A 16,592-nucleotide genomic window follows, 5' to 3' on the forward strand; every position below is an offset into this window, starting at 1 on the left:
TTGACACCACTTTTAAAGGTTAATGCCAGACCCTGTGCACAGGGTGGGCTAGGATGGACAATTTAGGTGCTGTGCAACTTTGACACACTTGGATATAAATCCATTTTGCTAAGTAAACAAAATCTGTAGATCCAATGCAACTTTGCAGTGGAACTCTGTAGGAGGCATGCTGCAATCACACTGGCGCTGCCAGAACAGACAGCACTCTGCTTACGTGCCCCATGTGCCCACCCTCCGGTTCCACATATGGCAGCCCAGCAGCACTGCCATCCCATCTGCATTATGCTGCAAAAGGAATCTTGGCCCTTTAAATCGTGTAATCAGGTGAAGCTTACTTTCACTCAACAAAAGAAGCTGTAAGATTTCCTTACACCAACTGAGTTTCCTGTGGGCAGGGGAAACCTTGAACTCTAATGTAAAAGTGCAAAGAATCAGAGATGGCATTTTTGCACCAGGGGTTCTGACAAGGTCACAACAGGAGATTGAGAGAACTCCTGGAGAAACTGCAAGCATCCAACTACAGGTTCTGGAGCAGAGACAGTGATGAAACAGTCACCTGAATGAAGAGTTCATTGGTCAGGCCGAGGTAGTTATGCAGAGCCACGAATGTCACTCTCTGTAGCCGCACCATGATAATCTGGGAAAGATATAAAAATAATTCAGCAGTGTCTGGGTGCCTTTGGTTTAATTAACCATCATAGAACACATTCGATAGTATGAAACTGAAATTTGCTGAAAGAAAACTTTTAGTCAAAGCCCTTTGTCTTGCACTCAATTAATGCCTGTCACCTTTTTGTTGAGTTCAAACAGGCCCAGAGTGTGCAAAGACCTCTTTCTATGTGCAAACAGGGCCCCATGCTTTATACCATGTAGCTTCCAATACATGCAAGTGTGCCACACTCAACCCAAATGACAATCCTCAATTAGCAATCAGTGTAATTCTTTACACACTCGGGATTATCTCGCAAATACAGTCCAATTGCAAAATCCTGCATACTGTTAGACACTATGTTTATTTTCAGCTATACTTAGTTTCATTTTTTTGTAATATGGATCAGATGTTGCTCCTGATTGATCTTAAATGTGTGAAAAAAAAGCAAAGGATGTGGCTCTGCAAGTGGTTGCTGTGGCCATCACACTATATCCTGATAAAATCATAGATGCAGATCAAAGGCACACAATGTGTTCCAGGGACTTTCAGACCTCACTTTTGCTGCCTTCTAATTTCTGTGTGTTAAAGCAAGAGTCAATATTTCAGTAAACACACACATTGGCCCATAACTATTCCAAACAGGCACTCTGGTAATAGGTACTGCACTTAGGCAAGAAACAATGCAACCGTATAGGAATCATTAAAAGGGCACTCTTCTAATCTGGTTGAGAAACTTCAATTCAACATATTCAATCTGCTAACTTAGACAGGCAATGAAGAACTTACCATATTGCTCACTGAACGTGAAATAGCTCATTTCAATACAGTGAATCTAATCATCTTTCCTATCAAAATGGTCTGATGCCTTCAAAGTCTAGTAAAGAGATGAAGCCATTCAGCGTTTCAAGCCTGTTCCAATATTGATGGGCTTTCTGCAATCTAACTCCATTTATCAGCCAAAGCCCCATACCCTTTGGAATAACCAAAATCTTACAAATAACACTTGATCTTTCACCAATTGCTGTTTGCAGAATAATTCCAAGGTTCTACTAATCTCAAACAATTTTAAACTTCACTTCTGAAAGACCATCCTCCCTTAGTCTGAGACCCATCCAAACAGCAAAAATAGATTTATTTCCATCTTCCTCATCTGTTCCCCTGAATAGCTTCAATATTTTGAGTGAAGTCCAAGGGAACACAATCCTAGTTTGTTTATGGAAGACTCTTAATACTCCAGAGACAACCTGACCAGGTAAGATCTGAAGCTTACTGCTAAGCTTCTAGGTGGCTCAGTGGTTAGCATTGCTGCCTCATAGTTCGAATCCACCATTGGGTGTGACAGTCTGCGTGGAGTTTGCATCTTCTCCCTGTGTCCCGGTTTCCTCCCACAGTCCAAGAATGTGCAGGTCGGTGGTGTGGCATTGGAAAATTGCCCATAGTATACAGATATGTGCAGGCTCTGTGGATTAGCCATGGTAAAATGCAAGGTTAGAAGGATCGAGTTGGAGGGGGGGGGGGGGGGGGTTTGGGATGCCCTTTGGAGCATCAGTGGGTTGAATTGCCTGCTTCCACACTCTATGATACAAGACCCACATTCTACGAACCTTGATTTATTTATCTCAGATGCTGCCAGACCTGCTGAGCTTTTTCAGCAACATCTGTGTTTGTTTATTTCTGCATCTGTTCACAACAGTTTAATGATCTACATACTCCGCTGTTTATAGTTTTCACCATTTAGAAAGTATTTTGTTCTATCTTTTTCTATTCCAAAGTAGATGACTGCATCTTTGCTCAGTGTCTTCATCTATCAAGGTCTCCACGTAATTTCATTATCATTTGCTTCTGTCTACACTGCTAACCAACATTGCCTGCCTTCGTGTCATCAGCAAATGTAGACATGTGGCCTTCTATCCCATCATTCAAGTTGTTAATAAATTTTGTGAATAGTTGAGACCAAAATGGATCCTACCTCCCCATTCAGTGCAAAGCAATCAACATACCTACCTAATGAAATTCATGCCCTAAACCCTCATTGTTACTACTTTCCTACCCCTACCTGTCTTCCAAAACTTTGACCATCATCCTCTCAATTCCGTGCAACACACCTTAAAGTTTACCAGATTGAATCAAACACAACACATATTATATATGTATGTGTATAGGATTTTGATTCAGGGAAACAGTTTTATTTTCTGAACTTTGCAACAATATTATTGCCAAGTCCATTCCCTGTTAAGTTCAGGATTAAGGAGCACATGCTTGGTTTCTAGAAGAGTCCAAAACATAAACTCCCTACTCCAAAACAACTGGCCTCAGCATTGCCTATAGACGTTAATCATGTTCAGTGAGGGCATACACACATTTATTTTTGCAGAAAAGGAATAAACTTTTGCTCAGCCAAAGCTCTCACCTGTACTACTCTGACCAGGCTTTCAGGATACTTCTCAAATATTGTCTGAAATGCCTCCACTGGTAAACAAAGTACAGTTGATTCTTCAGCTGCTCGAGCCGATACCGTCTTGTACGGTCGTTGGTGACCCTGGCATAATTCAAAAGCACCCAGAATTATTTCCATCCCTCATTCAATAACGCACGGCACTCCCACAGACAATGTCTGCAAGTATTTCCACTCAAACTGCAAATCTGAGCGTGGATCACAAAGCCATTAGAATAAACCCAGACACTGGGTAATACGTAAACTCCCAGAAACTGGAGCTAATAGCCACAATTATTTGAGAGTGTATTTGAATTTATCAATGGATTTCAGTAGATGTGTTAGGTTTTCAAAGTTTGAGGATTTGAGGCAATGATATTTACAAGCACTGCAAACAGTGAATGAGCAAGTACAGGGTATGGGGAGGAATTGCCAATCGAAAAACATGCTGAAACGCACTCACTTACCGTTATAACATCAAGAATGCTCAGCAAACTATGCACACTATCACCAGGGAAAATCTCCTTCACAACACACTCCTTTCCATCCTGCAGAAAAATACAAACAACAAAAAATACCTGCATGGTTCTGGTACTGCTAGAGGCTGAGAATCCTGTTCTACAGTCACACCCCACATGATAAACCTTTACAAACACCTTCATGGTGAAAACAGCTTCAATATCATATCCTTGCCCCCAAAGTCATAAGAAATATAAAATTTAACAATAATGTCACGATTTATCTCCTGCAAAAATGAAATCTTTCTTCATATTTGAATGCTACCTTGTGCAGAAAGACAGGCCTCTGGATTACAAAAAGGTTGTGTATTGCAGCTGAGAGTATCTTACCTTTTAAAAAAAAGTGTTACATATGTCTCAGGGATGCAGACAGAGGCCATTAGAGATTGTCCTATTCCACAAATGGGATATTTACTCAAGATTTCTCCAGTATATGAGGAGACAATGGTGTTCTGGTAATGCAACAGCCTATTAGCCCACAGACCCAGATTAATAGTCTGGTTAAATGGTTTAAGTTATGCCAGTTGCTAGAACTTAAACTCTATTACTAAATCTTGCATTATAAAGCTAGTCTATGGTGACTATCAACAGTTGTTGAAAGGCTCAAATCTGCTGCTTGGACTCAGTTTGGCCCGGATGTGACACCAGACCCAGAGGAATGTGGCTGATTCTTTCTGCGCTCTGAAATAGTTTGGGCAAACCACTCAGTTTAAGGCAACTGAGGACAGGCAATGAATGCTGGCCATCCCATGAAACATTAAAACTCTCTACTTTCCCAACCTCGATTAAGAAACTCTGCTGTTCCTATACAGTCCTGTGTATGAACTCTCCACTAACCACTTCAACACACTCCCTTTTTACTGTTTTAATGGCCCGTTTCATCCACTCTGACACACCTAGATTCAACCAGCCCCCCCTGGAAACCCCCACATCACCCCTTGCCTTTCCCATTCATCAAGCTGCTTTCTCTTGGATGGTGTTGAGCTTCGAGTGTAATTGAAGCTGCACCCATGCAGGCAAGTGGAGAACATTCCATCATCCACTTGATTTGTGACTTGTAGTTGGTGCACAAGATTTAAGAAGGCAGGAGATGACAGAACTCCTGGTGGCCCTAGTTAGGATCAGAATCAAGAGCACAGCAAGTACATTTCTAATCATTACAACATTGCAGCGTTAGTACAATTCAGTATAAAGAATATTCTATTTGCTTTGAATCAATAAGCTCCTTTAAAATTTACTACATTAAAAATCAGTTAAGCTAATACTTGACAGAAAATAGTGAGCAGCCACTTATGTGTCTTTTTCTAGGCCAAACTTACAGTTCCCATCAGGCTGAGCTCCAGCTTGCCATCTTGTACCACGTAGATGCTGTTGTCTGCCTGACCCAGTCGGAAGACGTACTCCCCCTGTTGGAACTGCTGGAAGACCATGTGTTTACACAGCTCCAGAAACAGAGGCTTCTCAAAATGGCCGAGAACTCTACAGGGGGCAAGAAATATCAACATTAGATACTGACCCTATCGGGCCCTGTATTTTGGCAGTTATTAGATTTTCAGGGTTTCAATGAATGAGTGCAATCTGAATGGTTAACATGTTGCTCAATTGACAAGAAAAGGTATGTTTGGGTGCATATTAGAAATGTAGATATGGGTGCACATTAAGGAGACTTGCTTGTGGCATAGTGGTAGTGTCCCGTCCTGAATCTGGAGGCCCACGTTCAAATCCCACCTGCTCCAAAGGTGTGTAATAACATCTCTGACCAAAATGATTAGAAAGAAAAGCATCAACATACATTAGGTGTGTATTAAAGCTCTGGGCTAAACTTATGGGGTTCTCTCTCTCTCTCTCTCTCCCTCTCACTTTCTCTATTTGTTTGCTTCCTGGAGAATTCCCAGTTCCCTCAAAATCCATTATGTCCTTGAGAACCTCTTCCCTTCCAGTCAGAAACGCTGCTGAAGTGAACCTGTGCTGGTTTCAGCCCACAGAATCATACAATCCCTCCAGTGTGCAAACAGGCCACATGATCCTCCAAAGAGTAACCCACCCAGACCCATTCCCCTCCCATATTACTCTACATTTCCCCTGACTAATGCACCTAACCTATACATCCCTGAACACTATGGGCAATTCAACGTGGCCAATCCACCTAACCTGCACATCTTTGGATTGTGGGAGGAAACTGGAGCACCCGGAGGGAACCCTTGCAGACATAGGGAGAGTGTGCAAACTCCACACAGACACAATCACCTGAGGCTAGAATTGAACCCATATCGCTAGCGCTGCGAGGTAGCCGTGCGAACCATAGAGTCACCATGCCAATCTTTCCTGCAAAGAAAGCTAAAAAGCTCTTCAACTGGGCTGACCTACCTGAACCCCATTTCACTGTCCCTTTCCTCACTCAGAGGGGTCCTGGGTTACAATCATCCTTAGATTCCAGTGAACTATGTTTTGCACAGCATAGCCTGCATATCAACATGCCTCAAATGGTACAATTAGAGTAAAATTAACTGCAAGAATATTTACATTTACACCACTAAATCTGCTGGGATAGGTGGAGTGAAGCAAATTTCCTTCAGAAAACTAAAATAAAGCTGCATGACACAAGTTCACTTGGCTGGTTCCTGTAACGAAGGGGCTTGTCTTATGAAGAAAGGTTGAACTCATTGGAATTGCTGGAATCCCTTTCAGCTCCAGTGATAAAAAGTGCCACATAAGAGATAATTGTTTGAAACATGCACATGGGATTGAGGATGATATACTAATATAGATTGTGATGGTTAACAGACAGGTAACACCGTAGATTCTGGGTAATCCCAGACGGAGGATGAGAGAAAATCATGGCTGAGAGAGCTGCTTCTTTTTTGAGGATTTTTCTTTCCCTGTGTTGGAGCTGATTTCCTCGATTTTGTGGAGCAGTAATTACTGTTTTATAAGCTGTTTTGGAGAAAGATCAAAACAAGGTAATTTAAAACAGGAGAGGGAGCAGGGACCACATCGGAGGTGAAAAAAAAGAATCAGTGAACCTGCACAGCTGTCTGACCAGGCTGTGAACTTTCACAGACAACTGCCTCTGCTGTTCGTTTCAAATATCTCTGGACATGGAGCTCCGTCTAAGAAAAATAAAGAAAGAGCAAACTTCACAGCTGACCTTGGAGAATCTCAATATGGGGAGTTCCTCACAGCAGGGCAACAGCTCAGCAGTTTGTTCAATCTAATCATACATTGTTTGTAAATCTTTAAGGCGAGTAGGGCTTTTTAAAATATATTTATTCAGATCTGTCTCTAGATTAAATTGTTTTTAAAAATAAAAAACATAGGTATTAAGTTAGCCTGGAGCAGTGTTTTTTTTACAGCAGTAAGGCTGTGCTATATTCTGAGTCAGTAGGTTGTTAAGGTGCAGAGAGAGTCTTTAGTGAGTGATTTGCTCTTTCTGTCGAATGTGAGAGATTATGGAGAATTTCCACGTTACTAATGATTATGACTGCAGGAAATATGTTTGGTTGTGAATCCTATTGCATCGCATGGGCAGGGGTTGGAGCAGCAGCTCGGGGCAATGAGGAATGTACAGGAGCTCGGGGCTGTGATGGGTGGCACTTTCAGGAAGATAGAAAAACCACAGATACAGTCAGGTAGGTGGGTTACCCCCCAGGGAAGGTAGGAGGGGGAGGCAGGTAGTGCAGGAGCTCCTGTGGCTACCCTTCATCTCAAACAAGTATGCTGTTTTGGTGATGGCCTCTCAGGGGAATGTAGCACTGACAGCCAGATTTCGCAGACTGGCTCAACTGTAACAAGGGGTACGCAAGATTCCCAGAGATCAATTGGGATAGGGGACTGGCTAGTCAGAGGCAAAGCCAGACATTTCTGTGGCCAGCAGAGAGATGTCAGAATGGTGTGTTGCCTCCCTGGAGCCAGAATCAAGGATGTCTTGGAGAATCATAGAATCCTTATAGTGTGGAAACAGGCCCTTCGGCCCAGCAGGTCCACACCGACCCTCTGAAGACTAACCCACCCAGACCCATTCCCCTATTACTCTACATTTCCCCTGACTAATGCACCTAACCTACACATCCCTGAATACTATGGGAAATTTGTCATGGCCAATTCACCTGACCTGCACATCTTTGGACTGTGGGAGGAAACCGGAGCACCCGGAGGAAACCCACGCAGACACTGGGAGAATGTACAAACTCCACACAGACAGTCACCCGAAGCTGGAATTGAACCCGGGTCCCTGGCTTTGCGAGGCAGCAGTGCTCACCACTGAGCCACCACGCCACCCCTCTTTTTAAGCAAAAATCAAACATCTCCCGTCAATTCTACCTTGCTTCTAAGTGAGGTTGTAAATGATCTGTAAGTAACCCCCTCCAGCCCCTTGAACGATACCAATAATCCCCAAGGATCTCCACTTTGCTGAGGAACTGGTCTACTCGTAACCCAGCCCTATCCCCCAGTTCAGGTCACCTTGGTGCGATAGACCCAGATAGTGTTAATAACCAGGTGGGAGAACATTGTCTCAGAAGTTACTGAACAATAACGCCGAGGCAGAGTGCGCAGAATATTCTCAAAGGGGAAAGGGACCATCTGCAGGTCATTGAATACATTGGAACCAACAACATAGGAAGAGAAAAGGACGAGATTCTGAGCAGAGAATATCGGAAATTATGCACGAATTTAAAAAAAGAGATCCTCAAGAGAAGTAATACCTGGATTACTCCCAGTGCTATGAGCTAGTGAGGGTAGGAATGGGAGTATAAAGCAGATGAATGCATGGCTGAGGAGCTGGTGCAGGGGAGAAGGATTTTTGGATCATTGGAGTCTCTTCTGAGGTAGAAGTGACCTGTCTAAGAAAGACGGATTGCACCTGAATTGGAAGGAGACTAATATACAGGGAGGAAGATTTGCTAGAGCCACTGGGGAAGAGTTAAACTAGTAGAGGGATAGGGATGGGGGATTAAAGGATCAGTCTGAGGCTGGCGCAATTGGGAAAGGGAGGTGGTCAAATAGTCAAGGCATACAGGAGCAAAGCAGAGATTAAGGTAGATTAGATTAGATTCTCTACAGTGTGGAAACAGGCCCTTTGGCCCAACCAGTCCACACCAACCCTCCGAAGAGTAACCCACCCAGACCCATTTCTGTCTGACTAATGCACCTAACACTATGGGCAATTTAGCATGGCCAATTCACCTGACCTGCACATCTTCGGACTGAGAGTGTAAACCGGAGCACCCGGAGGAAACCCACACAGACACGGGGAGAATGTACAAACTCACACAGACAGTCGCCAGAGGCTTGAATCAAACCTGGGATCCTCATGCTGTGAGGCAGCAGTGCTAACCACTGAGCCACCATGCCGCCCAAACCACTGATTGATTAATTAAACTGCATTTATTTCAATGTGAAAGGCCTGACAGGTAACGCAGATAACCACAGAGCATAATTAGGAGCATGGGACTAGGATATCATAGCTATTACAGAGACATGGCTCAGGGATGGACAGGACTAGCAGTTTTATGTTCCAGGGTATTGATGCTACAGGAAGGATAGAAAGGGGGATGAGAGAGGAGGGAGAGTGGAGTTTTTAAATTAGGATTAACATTACTTCTATACTTCGGCAGAATATTCCAAGGACTACGTTCAGTGAAGTTATTTGGGTGGAACAGAGAAATAAAAAAGGGATGATCACCTTCTTGGGATTGCATTGGAATCGTCGGCCTAACATACAATGAACGGCTGAGGATCCTGGGATTGTATTCATTCGGGTTTAGAAGGTTGAGGGGAGATCTAATAGAAACTTACAAAATAATGCATGGCTTAGAAAGGGTTTATGCTGGGAAGTTGTTTCCGTTAGGTGGGGAGACTAGGATCTGTGGGCACAGCCTTAGAATTAGAGGGGGTCTATTTAGAACAGAGACATTTCTTCAGCCAGACAGTGATGGGCCTGTGGAATTCATTGCCATGGGGCACAGTGGAGGTGGAGACGTTAAATGTCTTCAAGGCAGAGATTGATAAATTCTTGATCTTGCAAGGAATTAAGGGCTACGGGGAGAGTGCAGATAAGTGGAGTTGAAAAGCCCATCAGCCATGATTAAATGACGGATTGGACTCGATGGGCTGAATGGCCTTACTTCCACTCCTATGTCTTACTGTATTATAGATCCCCCAATAACCAGCCAGAAGTTGAGATGCAAATTTGTAAGGAGATCTCAGTTATCTGTAAGAATAATAGGGTGATAATGGTAGGGGAGTTTAACTTTTCCAAACATAGACTGGGACTGCCATAGTGTTAAAGGATTGGATGTAGAGGAATTTGTTAAGTATGTATAAGACAATTTTCTGATTCAGTATGTGGATGTACCTACTAGAGAAGGAGCAAAATTTGACCTACTGTTGGGAAATAAGGCAGGACAGGTGACTGAGGTGTCAGTCAGGGAGCACTTTGGGGCAAATGTGCATAATTCTATTAGTTTTAAAACAGTGATGAAAAAGGATAGACCAGATCTAAAAGTTGAAGTTCTAAATTGGAGGAAGGCCAATTTTGAGGGTATTGGGCAAGAACTTTTAAAAGCTGATTGGGGGCAGATGTTCACAGGTAAAGAGATGGCTGGAAAATGGGAAGCCTTCAGAAATTAGATAACGAGAATCCAAAGACAGTGTGGTGCTGTTAGGGTGAAAGGAAAGGATGGTAGGCATAGGGCATGCTGGGTGACTAGAAAAATTGAGGTTCTGGTCAAGAAAAAGGAAGCATATGTCAGGTATAGACAGCAGGGATCAAGTGAATCCCTAGAGGAGTATAAGCATAGTAGGGGTATGCTTAAATCAGGAGGGCAAAAAGGGGACATGAGATAGCTTTAACAAAGGGTTAAGGAGAATGCAAAAGAGTTTCTACAAATAAATTAAGGACAAAAGAGAATTTAGGGAGAGAATAGGGCCCCTCAAAGATCAACAAGGCAGCCTTTGTGTGGAGCCGCAAGAGATGGGAGAGATACTAAAGAAGTGTTTTGCATCAGTGTTTACTGTGGAGAAGGACATGGAAGCTAGAGAGCTTGGGGAAACATATAGTGATACCTTGAAAAGTGTCCATATTACAGAGGATGAGGTGCTGGACATCTTAAAATACATTAAGGTAGATAAATCCCCCGGACCTGATCAGGTATACCCTAGAACTTTGTGGGAAGCTAGGGAAGTGATTGCTGGGTCCCTCGTGGAGATATTTGGATAATTGAAAGTCACAGGTGAGGTGCCAGAAGATTGGAGGTTGGCAAACGTGCTGCCACTATTTAAGAAAAGTGATAATGAAAAGCTAGGGAACTATAGACCAGTGAGCCTGACATTGGTAGTGAGCAAGTTGTTGGGGTCCTGAGGGACAGGATTTACATGTATTCGGAAAGGCAAGGACTGATTAGGGATAGTCAACATGGCTTTGTGCATGGGAAATCATGTCTCACAAACTTGATTGAGTTTTTTGAAGAAGTAACAAAGAAAATTGATGAGGGCAGAGCAGTCGATGTGATCTATATAGAAAGGCGTTCGACTTGGTTCCCCATGGGAGACTGGTTAGTAAGGTTAGATCTCATGGAATACAGGGAGAACTAGCCATTTGGATACAGAACTGGCTCAAAGGTAGAAGACAGAGGGTGTTGGCAGAGGATTACTTTTCACACTGGGGGCCTGAGACCAGTGGAGCATCATAGGTATTGGCGCTGGGTTCACTCATTTTTGTAATTTATAGAAATGATTTGGATGTGAATTTGGGGGTATGGTTAGAAAATTGGTGGTGTAGTGGACAGCGAAGGTTACCTCAGACCTTGATCAGATGGGCCAACGGGCTGTGGAGTGGCAAATGGAATTTAATTTGGATAAATGTGAGGTGCTATATTTTGGCAGTGTAAATCAGGGCAGGACTTATACACTTAATGGTAAGGTCCTCATGGGTGTAGTGAACAAAGAGGCCATGGAATGCAGGTTCACAGTTCCTTGAAAAATGGAGCTGCAGGTAGGCAGGGTGGTGAAGGTGGCATTTGGTCAGTGCACTAAGTATAGGAGTTGGGAGGTCATATCCTGTCCAGCTGCCACATTAGTTAGGCCACTTCTGGAATACTGTATTCAATCTTGGATTCTCTGGTTTGGAAAGATGTTGTGAAACTTGAAAGGTGCAGAAAAGATTTACAAGGATGTGCCGGGGTTGGAGGAATTGAGCGTTAGGGAGAGGTTGAATAGGCTAGGGCTGTTTTCCCTGGAGTGTCAGAGGCTGAGGGGTGACCTTACAGGGGTCTTTTCCCTGCGGTGGGGGAGTCCAGAACTGGATGACATCGATTTAAGGCAAGAGAGGAAAGATTTAAAAGGGACCTAAGGGGCAACTTTTTCAAGCAGAGAGTGGTGTGTGTATGGAATGAGCTGCCAGAGGAAGTGGTGGAGGCTGGTACAATGACAACATTTAAAAGACATCTGGATGGGTATATGAATAAGAAGGGTTTAGATAAATATGGGCCAAGTGCTGGAAAATGGGACTAGATCAATTTAGGATATCTGTTCGGAATGGACGAGTTGCAAAGAAGGGTCTGAATGTTGATATGACGCTAGGTATAAATTGGTCTTTTGCAGAATGGAAGGCAGTAACAAATGGAGCATTGCAGGGATCAGTCCTTGGGCCCTAATCAAACATAATACTTATCAACAACGTGGATGATGGAATCGAAATGCAAGTTTGATTTTCGCTTATTGACAACATAAAACTAGGTGGGATTCTGAGCGGCAAGCAAGATCAAAAGAGTTCTCGAGGCAACTTAGAGAAGCTGATTGAGCAGACAAATACTTGGCAGATCAATATGCTGCGTGAAGTTATCCAATTTAGTAGGAGAACAGAATAGTAGAGTATTATTTACACAGCGATAAATTAAGAAATATTAGTATACAGAGGGATCTGGTTGTCCTCATCCATTGGCTCCCTGAAAGCAAGCATGTAGATGCAGCAAGCAGTTAGGAAGGCAAATGGTATCCTGGCCTTCATTGCAAGAGGGTTTCAGTGCACGTGTAAGAAAGGGGTGAGACCATACCTGAAATATTGCGTGCAGTCTCCTTATCTAAGAAGAAATATACTCTCCGCGTAGAGAGTGTGTCATGAAGGTTCCCTAGACTGATTCCTGGAACGGCAGGTACATTGTACAAGGAGAGATTGGGCCAGTTGGATCCGTAATTACTATGTTTACAAGAATGAAAGGGGATTTCACTGACACACATCAAAGTTTGACAGGGCTGGATAGACTGGACGCGGGAATTGTTTTCTCCCTGGCTGGGAGTCCACAATGAAGGGATCGCTATTTCAGAACATGGCACAGATCATTCCAGATGGAGAAATGGGGCAATTTTCTTCACTCAGAAGATGGTGGACCTGTGGAATTCTCTCAGCTGTGTAAGTCAAACCACTGAATACAGTTCAGAAAGAACAATTTCTCCAGTCTAAAGGCGTCAGCGGGTAGCTGGAGAAAGCGAGAGCAAGAGCATGGCATTAAACGTGAGGGTCAGCCATGTTCACACTGAATATAAGAATGGGCCTGATCATTCAAAATAGCCTATTCCTTCTTCCATTTTCTACACTTCAAAGCTGTGCACTTGACTTGAAACTAAGTAACAGTTCCTTCACTACCACGGAGTCAAAATCCTGGAACTCTCTTCCTAAAGCCACAATGGTTGTAACTTGGGGATGGATAATAAAGGCCAGGCCCAGCCATTGAAGCTCACATCGCATGACTAAACGCTAAAAACGAAAAATACAAAAATAGCTATTGCAATCCCAAGAGACATTCCTTCCAGCCTGAAAAACACTGCCTGCTGTTTCCAGTCACTCAGCCAATTCTGTATCCACGCAGCCACTGTCACTTTGTTCCACGAACTTCAACTTTGCTGACAAGCCAGTTAGTTGGCACTATATTGTATTCTGCACTTCTCCATTGATACAGCAGAATGTTAAAGAGTAGTTAATCCCACGTCAATTCTTCACAATGTGCAGGATTGTGACATGTAACTTATGCTTTGATCAAATATGTTCCAATATGAAAACTAAATCTATCTTTTCCTTAAATACGACTGGGTGGTGCTCCTTTACAAAAAGGATAAGTACTTTCAGGAGGTTACCTGACGTTCTTCAGCATGTACAGGACTTCCAAAGGCAAGTGAGAGCTGGCAACATCGAACTCAGTCAGGTCAGCCTCGAGAACAGAGGGAGGGGGCTCCTTCGGCTGCAGGGTCGGAACTTCCTTATTAATGTGTAAGAACCTGTGCAGGATGCAGGATACAAAGAAATCTTTTAGACATGGAGACAGAGACTGCATGGCCCAGGCAGGGAGGCATCAACACAATGATATCTGACTTTGCTGCACTCTGTGTCAATCATTCAGGCTTTTTATACCTGTTACACTATTATTTTACTTACAGATTTCTATCAATCAGACAAAAGATAATCCTTGATGTACAAACTCAGTCAACATTCAGCATTTGGTTGAAGCAATCACTCAGACTGGACTAAAGACAAACTCGCCCAAATACTAGTTCACCTGAAAGGCATCTTCTGCAAACTTTCACAGCTGCTGTCCCTGCCCCAACAGGTCAGGGAGGGGAGGGGTTGAACTACCCTTGCGCAGAGTTACTGAACAATTAAATCATTGACAAACTCACACCAGGTATTATAGTAAGCTGATTGATCCTCCGCCAATCCACGTGCAGAACACAGTCATGTGTGACTGGTTGTATTTTAATCACAATCCCCGACAGTAACACTGCTGCTTGGTTACTTCCGGTCAAGGACTACAGATTATCACTCGCATTATCAACCATCACTGGGAGGGAAGTTTTAATCCATCTGCATGAACAGTACATGCATTCACTCTGACAACACTTTTCCAAACAGATACCAGTAAACAAGGATCTACTGACTTAAGGGCTGCACATGGTATGATTATTCCAGGAATGACAAAGAGGTTTAAGTATGGTCATTGTAACACTGTTTTCATTGCATGCTTTAGAGGTGCCGGTGTTGGCCTTGGGTGGACAAAGTTAAAAATCACAATACCAGGTTATAGTCCAACAGGTTAGAGCCAATCAAAGATTGTAGTGGGGAGTTGTGCACAAAGTCCAAGGAGATAGGGGAAGCGCGAGATGAATATTTTCATCAGTATTCACACTGGAAAAAGACAATGTTGCTGAAGAGAATACAGAGTTACAGACTACAGACGGGATTGAGGTTCACAAGGAGGTGGTGTTAGCAATTCTGGAAAGTGTAAAAATAGATTAGTCCCCTGGGCTGGATAGGATTTATCCCAGGATTTTCTGGGACGTTAGGGAGGAGATTGCACAGCCTTTGGTTTTAATATTTATTTTGTTGTTGTCCACAGGATTCGTGCCAGAGACTGGAGACTAAGAAATGGTGTCCCTTGTTCAAGAAGGGGAGTAAAGACAACTCTGGGAATTACAGACCAGTGAGCCTTACTTCGGTTGTTGGTAAAGTGTTGGAAAAGATTATAAGAGATAGGATTTATAATCATCTAGAGAAGAACGATATTAAGGATAGTCAACATGGTTTTGTGAAGGTTAGGGCGTGCCTCTCACACTTTATTGAGTTCTTTGAGAAGGTAACCAAACAGGTGGATGAGGGTAAAGCGGTTGATGTGGTGGAAATGGATTTCAGTAAGGCATTTGATAAGGTTCTCCATGGTAGGGTATTGCACAAAATACAAAGACATGAGATTGAGGGTGATTTAACAGTTTGGATCAGAAATTAGCTTGCTGAAAGAAGATACAGGGGGGTGGTTGATGGAAAATGTTCAACCTGGAGTTCAGTTGCTAGTGGTGTACTGCAAGGATCTGTTTTGGAGCCACTGCTGTTTGTCATTTTTATAAGTGACCTGGATGAGGGCATAGAAGGATGGGTTAGTAAATTTGTAGATAACACAAATATCAGTGGAGTTGTGGATAGTGCTGAAGAATGTTACAGGTTATAGAGGGACATAGGTAAGAAGCAGAGTTGGGCTGAGAGGTGGCAAATGGAGTTTAATATGGAGAAGCCTAAGGTGATTCACTTTGAAAGGAGTAACAGGAATAAAGAGTACTGGGCTAACGGTAAGATTCTTGGTAATGTGGACGAGCAGAGAGATCTCTGTATCCAAATACATCAATCCCTGAAAGTTGCTACCTAGCTTGATAGGGTTGTTAAGAAGGCATATGGTGTGTTCGCTTTTATTGGTAAAGGGATGAGTTTCGGAGCCACAAGGTCATGCTGCAGCTGTACAAAACTCTGGTGCGGCCACTTAGAGTATTGTGTACACTTCTGATCACTGCATAATAGGATGGAGGTAGAAGCTTTGGAAAGGGCTCAGAGTAGATTTACTAGGATGTTGCATGGTATGGAGGCAAGATCTTATGAGGAACAGCTGAGGGACGTGAGGCTGTTTTCGCAAGAGAAAAGCTTGAGAGGTGACTTAATAACGACACATATGATGATCAGAGGGTGAGACAGGGTAGACAGTGAGAGCCTTTTTCCTCAAATGGTGATGGCTAGCATGAGGGGACATCACTATAAACTGAGGGGTGATAGATATTGGACCGATGTCAGATGTAGTTTCTTTACTCAGAGAGTAGTAAGGGCATGGGACGCACTGCCTGCAACAGTAGTGGACTTAAGGCCATTTAAATGGTCATTAGATAGGCACATGGACGAGAATGGAATAGTGTTGGTTAGGTGGGCTTCAGGCTGGTTCACAGGTCAGCACAACATCGAGGGCCATATTGCGCTGTAATGTTCTATGTCCCAATTGATATGAAAGAACCAAAACTACTATGGTCAATCTAAAAGATGAAATACTTAACAAATGATCCATTTTTTTTTCCAATGTATCATTTCAGCGGCATCACACAAATCTTTTGCTATCAATTCTGTGTTGTATGGTCTTATACACCACAACCACCTGATGAAGGAGCAGCGCTCCAATAGCTAGTG

The 16,592-nt window shown here is 43.2% G+C and overlaps 1 protein-coding gene across 1 annotated transcript in view; it reads right to left on the bottom strand.

Moving 5' to 3' along the window:
- Positions 1-16,592, bottom strand: part of pnpla6 (patatin-like phospholipase domain containing 6) — a 157,838-nt gene that overhangs the window by 138,836 nt on the left and 2,410 nt on the right. Inside the window, exons 3-7 of the mRNA XM_087983348.1 lie at positions 13,736-13,926; positions 4,924-5,083; positions 3,554-3,634; positions 3,063-3,191; positions 557-637 (exon numbers count right to left, since the gene is read on the bottom strand). Coding sequence (XP_087839474.1) covers positions 557-637; positions 3,063-3,191; positions 3,554-3,634; positions 4,924-5,083; positions 13,736-13,926 — 642 coding nt within the window. The remainder of the gene's footprint in view (positions 1-556; positions 638-3,062; positions 3,192-3,553; positions 3,635-4,923; positions 5,084-13,735; positions 13,927-16,592) is intronic.

This window comes from Chiloscyllium plagiosum, unplaced genomic scaffold (assembly GCF_037043375.1).
Source record: "Chiloscyllium plagiosum isolate Xiang-an unplaced genomic scaffold, Cpla_swu_hap1 HiC_scaffold_45, whole genome shotgun sequence".
Lineage (NCBI taxonomy): Eukaryota > Metazoa > Chordata > Chondrichthyes > Orectolobiformes > Hemiscylliidae > Chiloscyllium > Chiloscyllium plagiosum.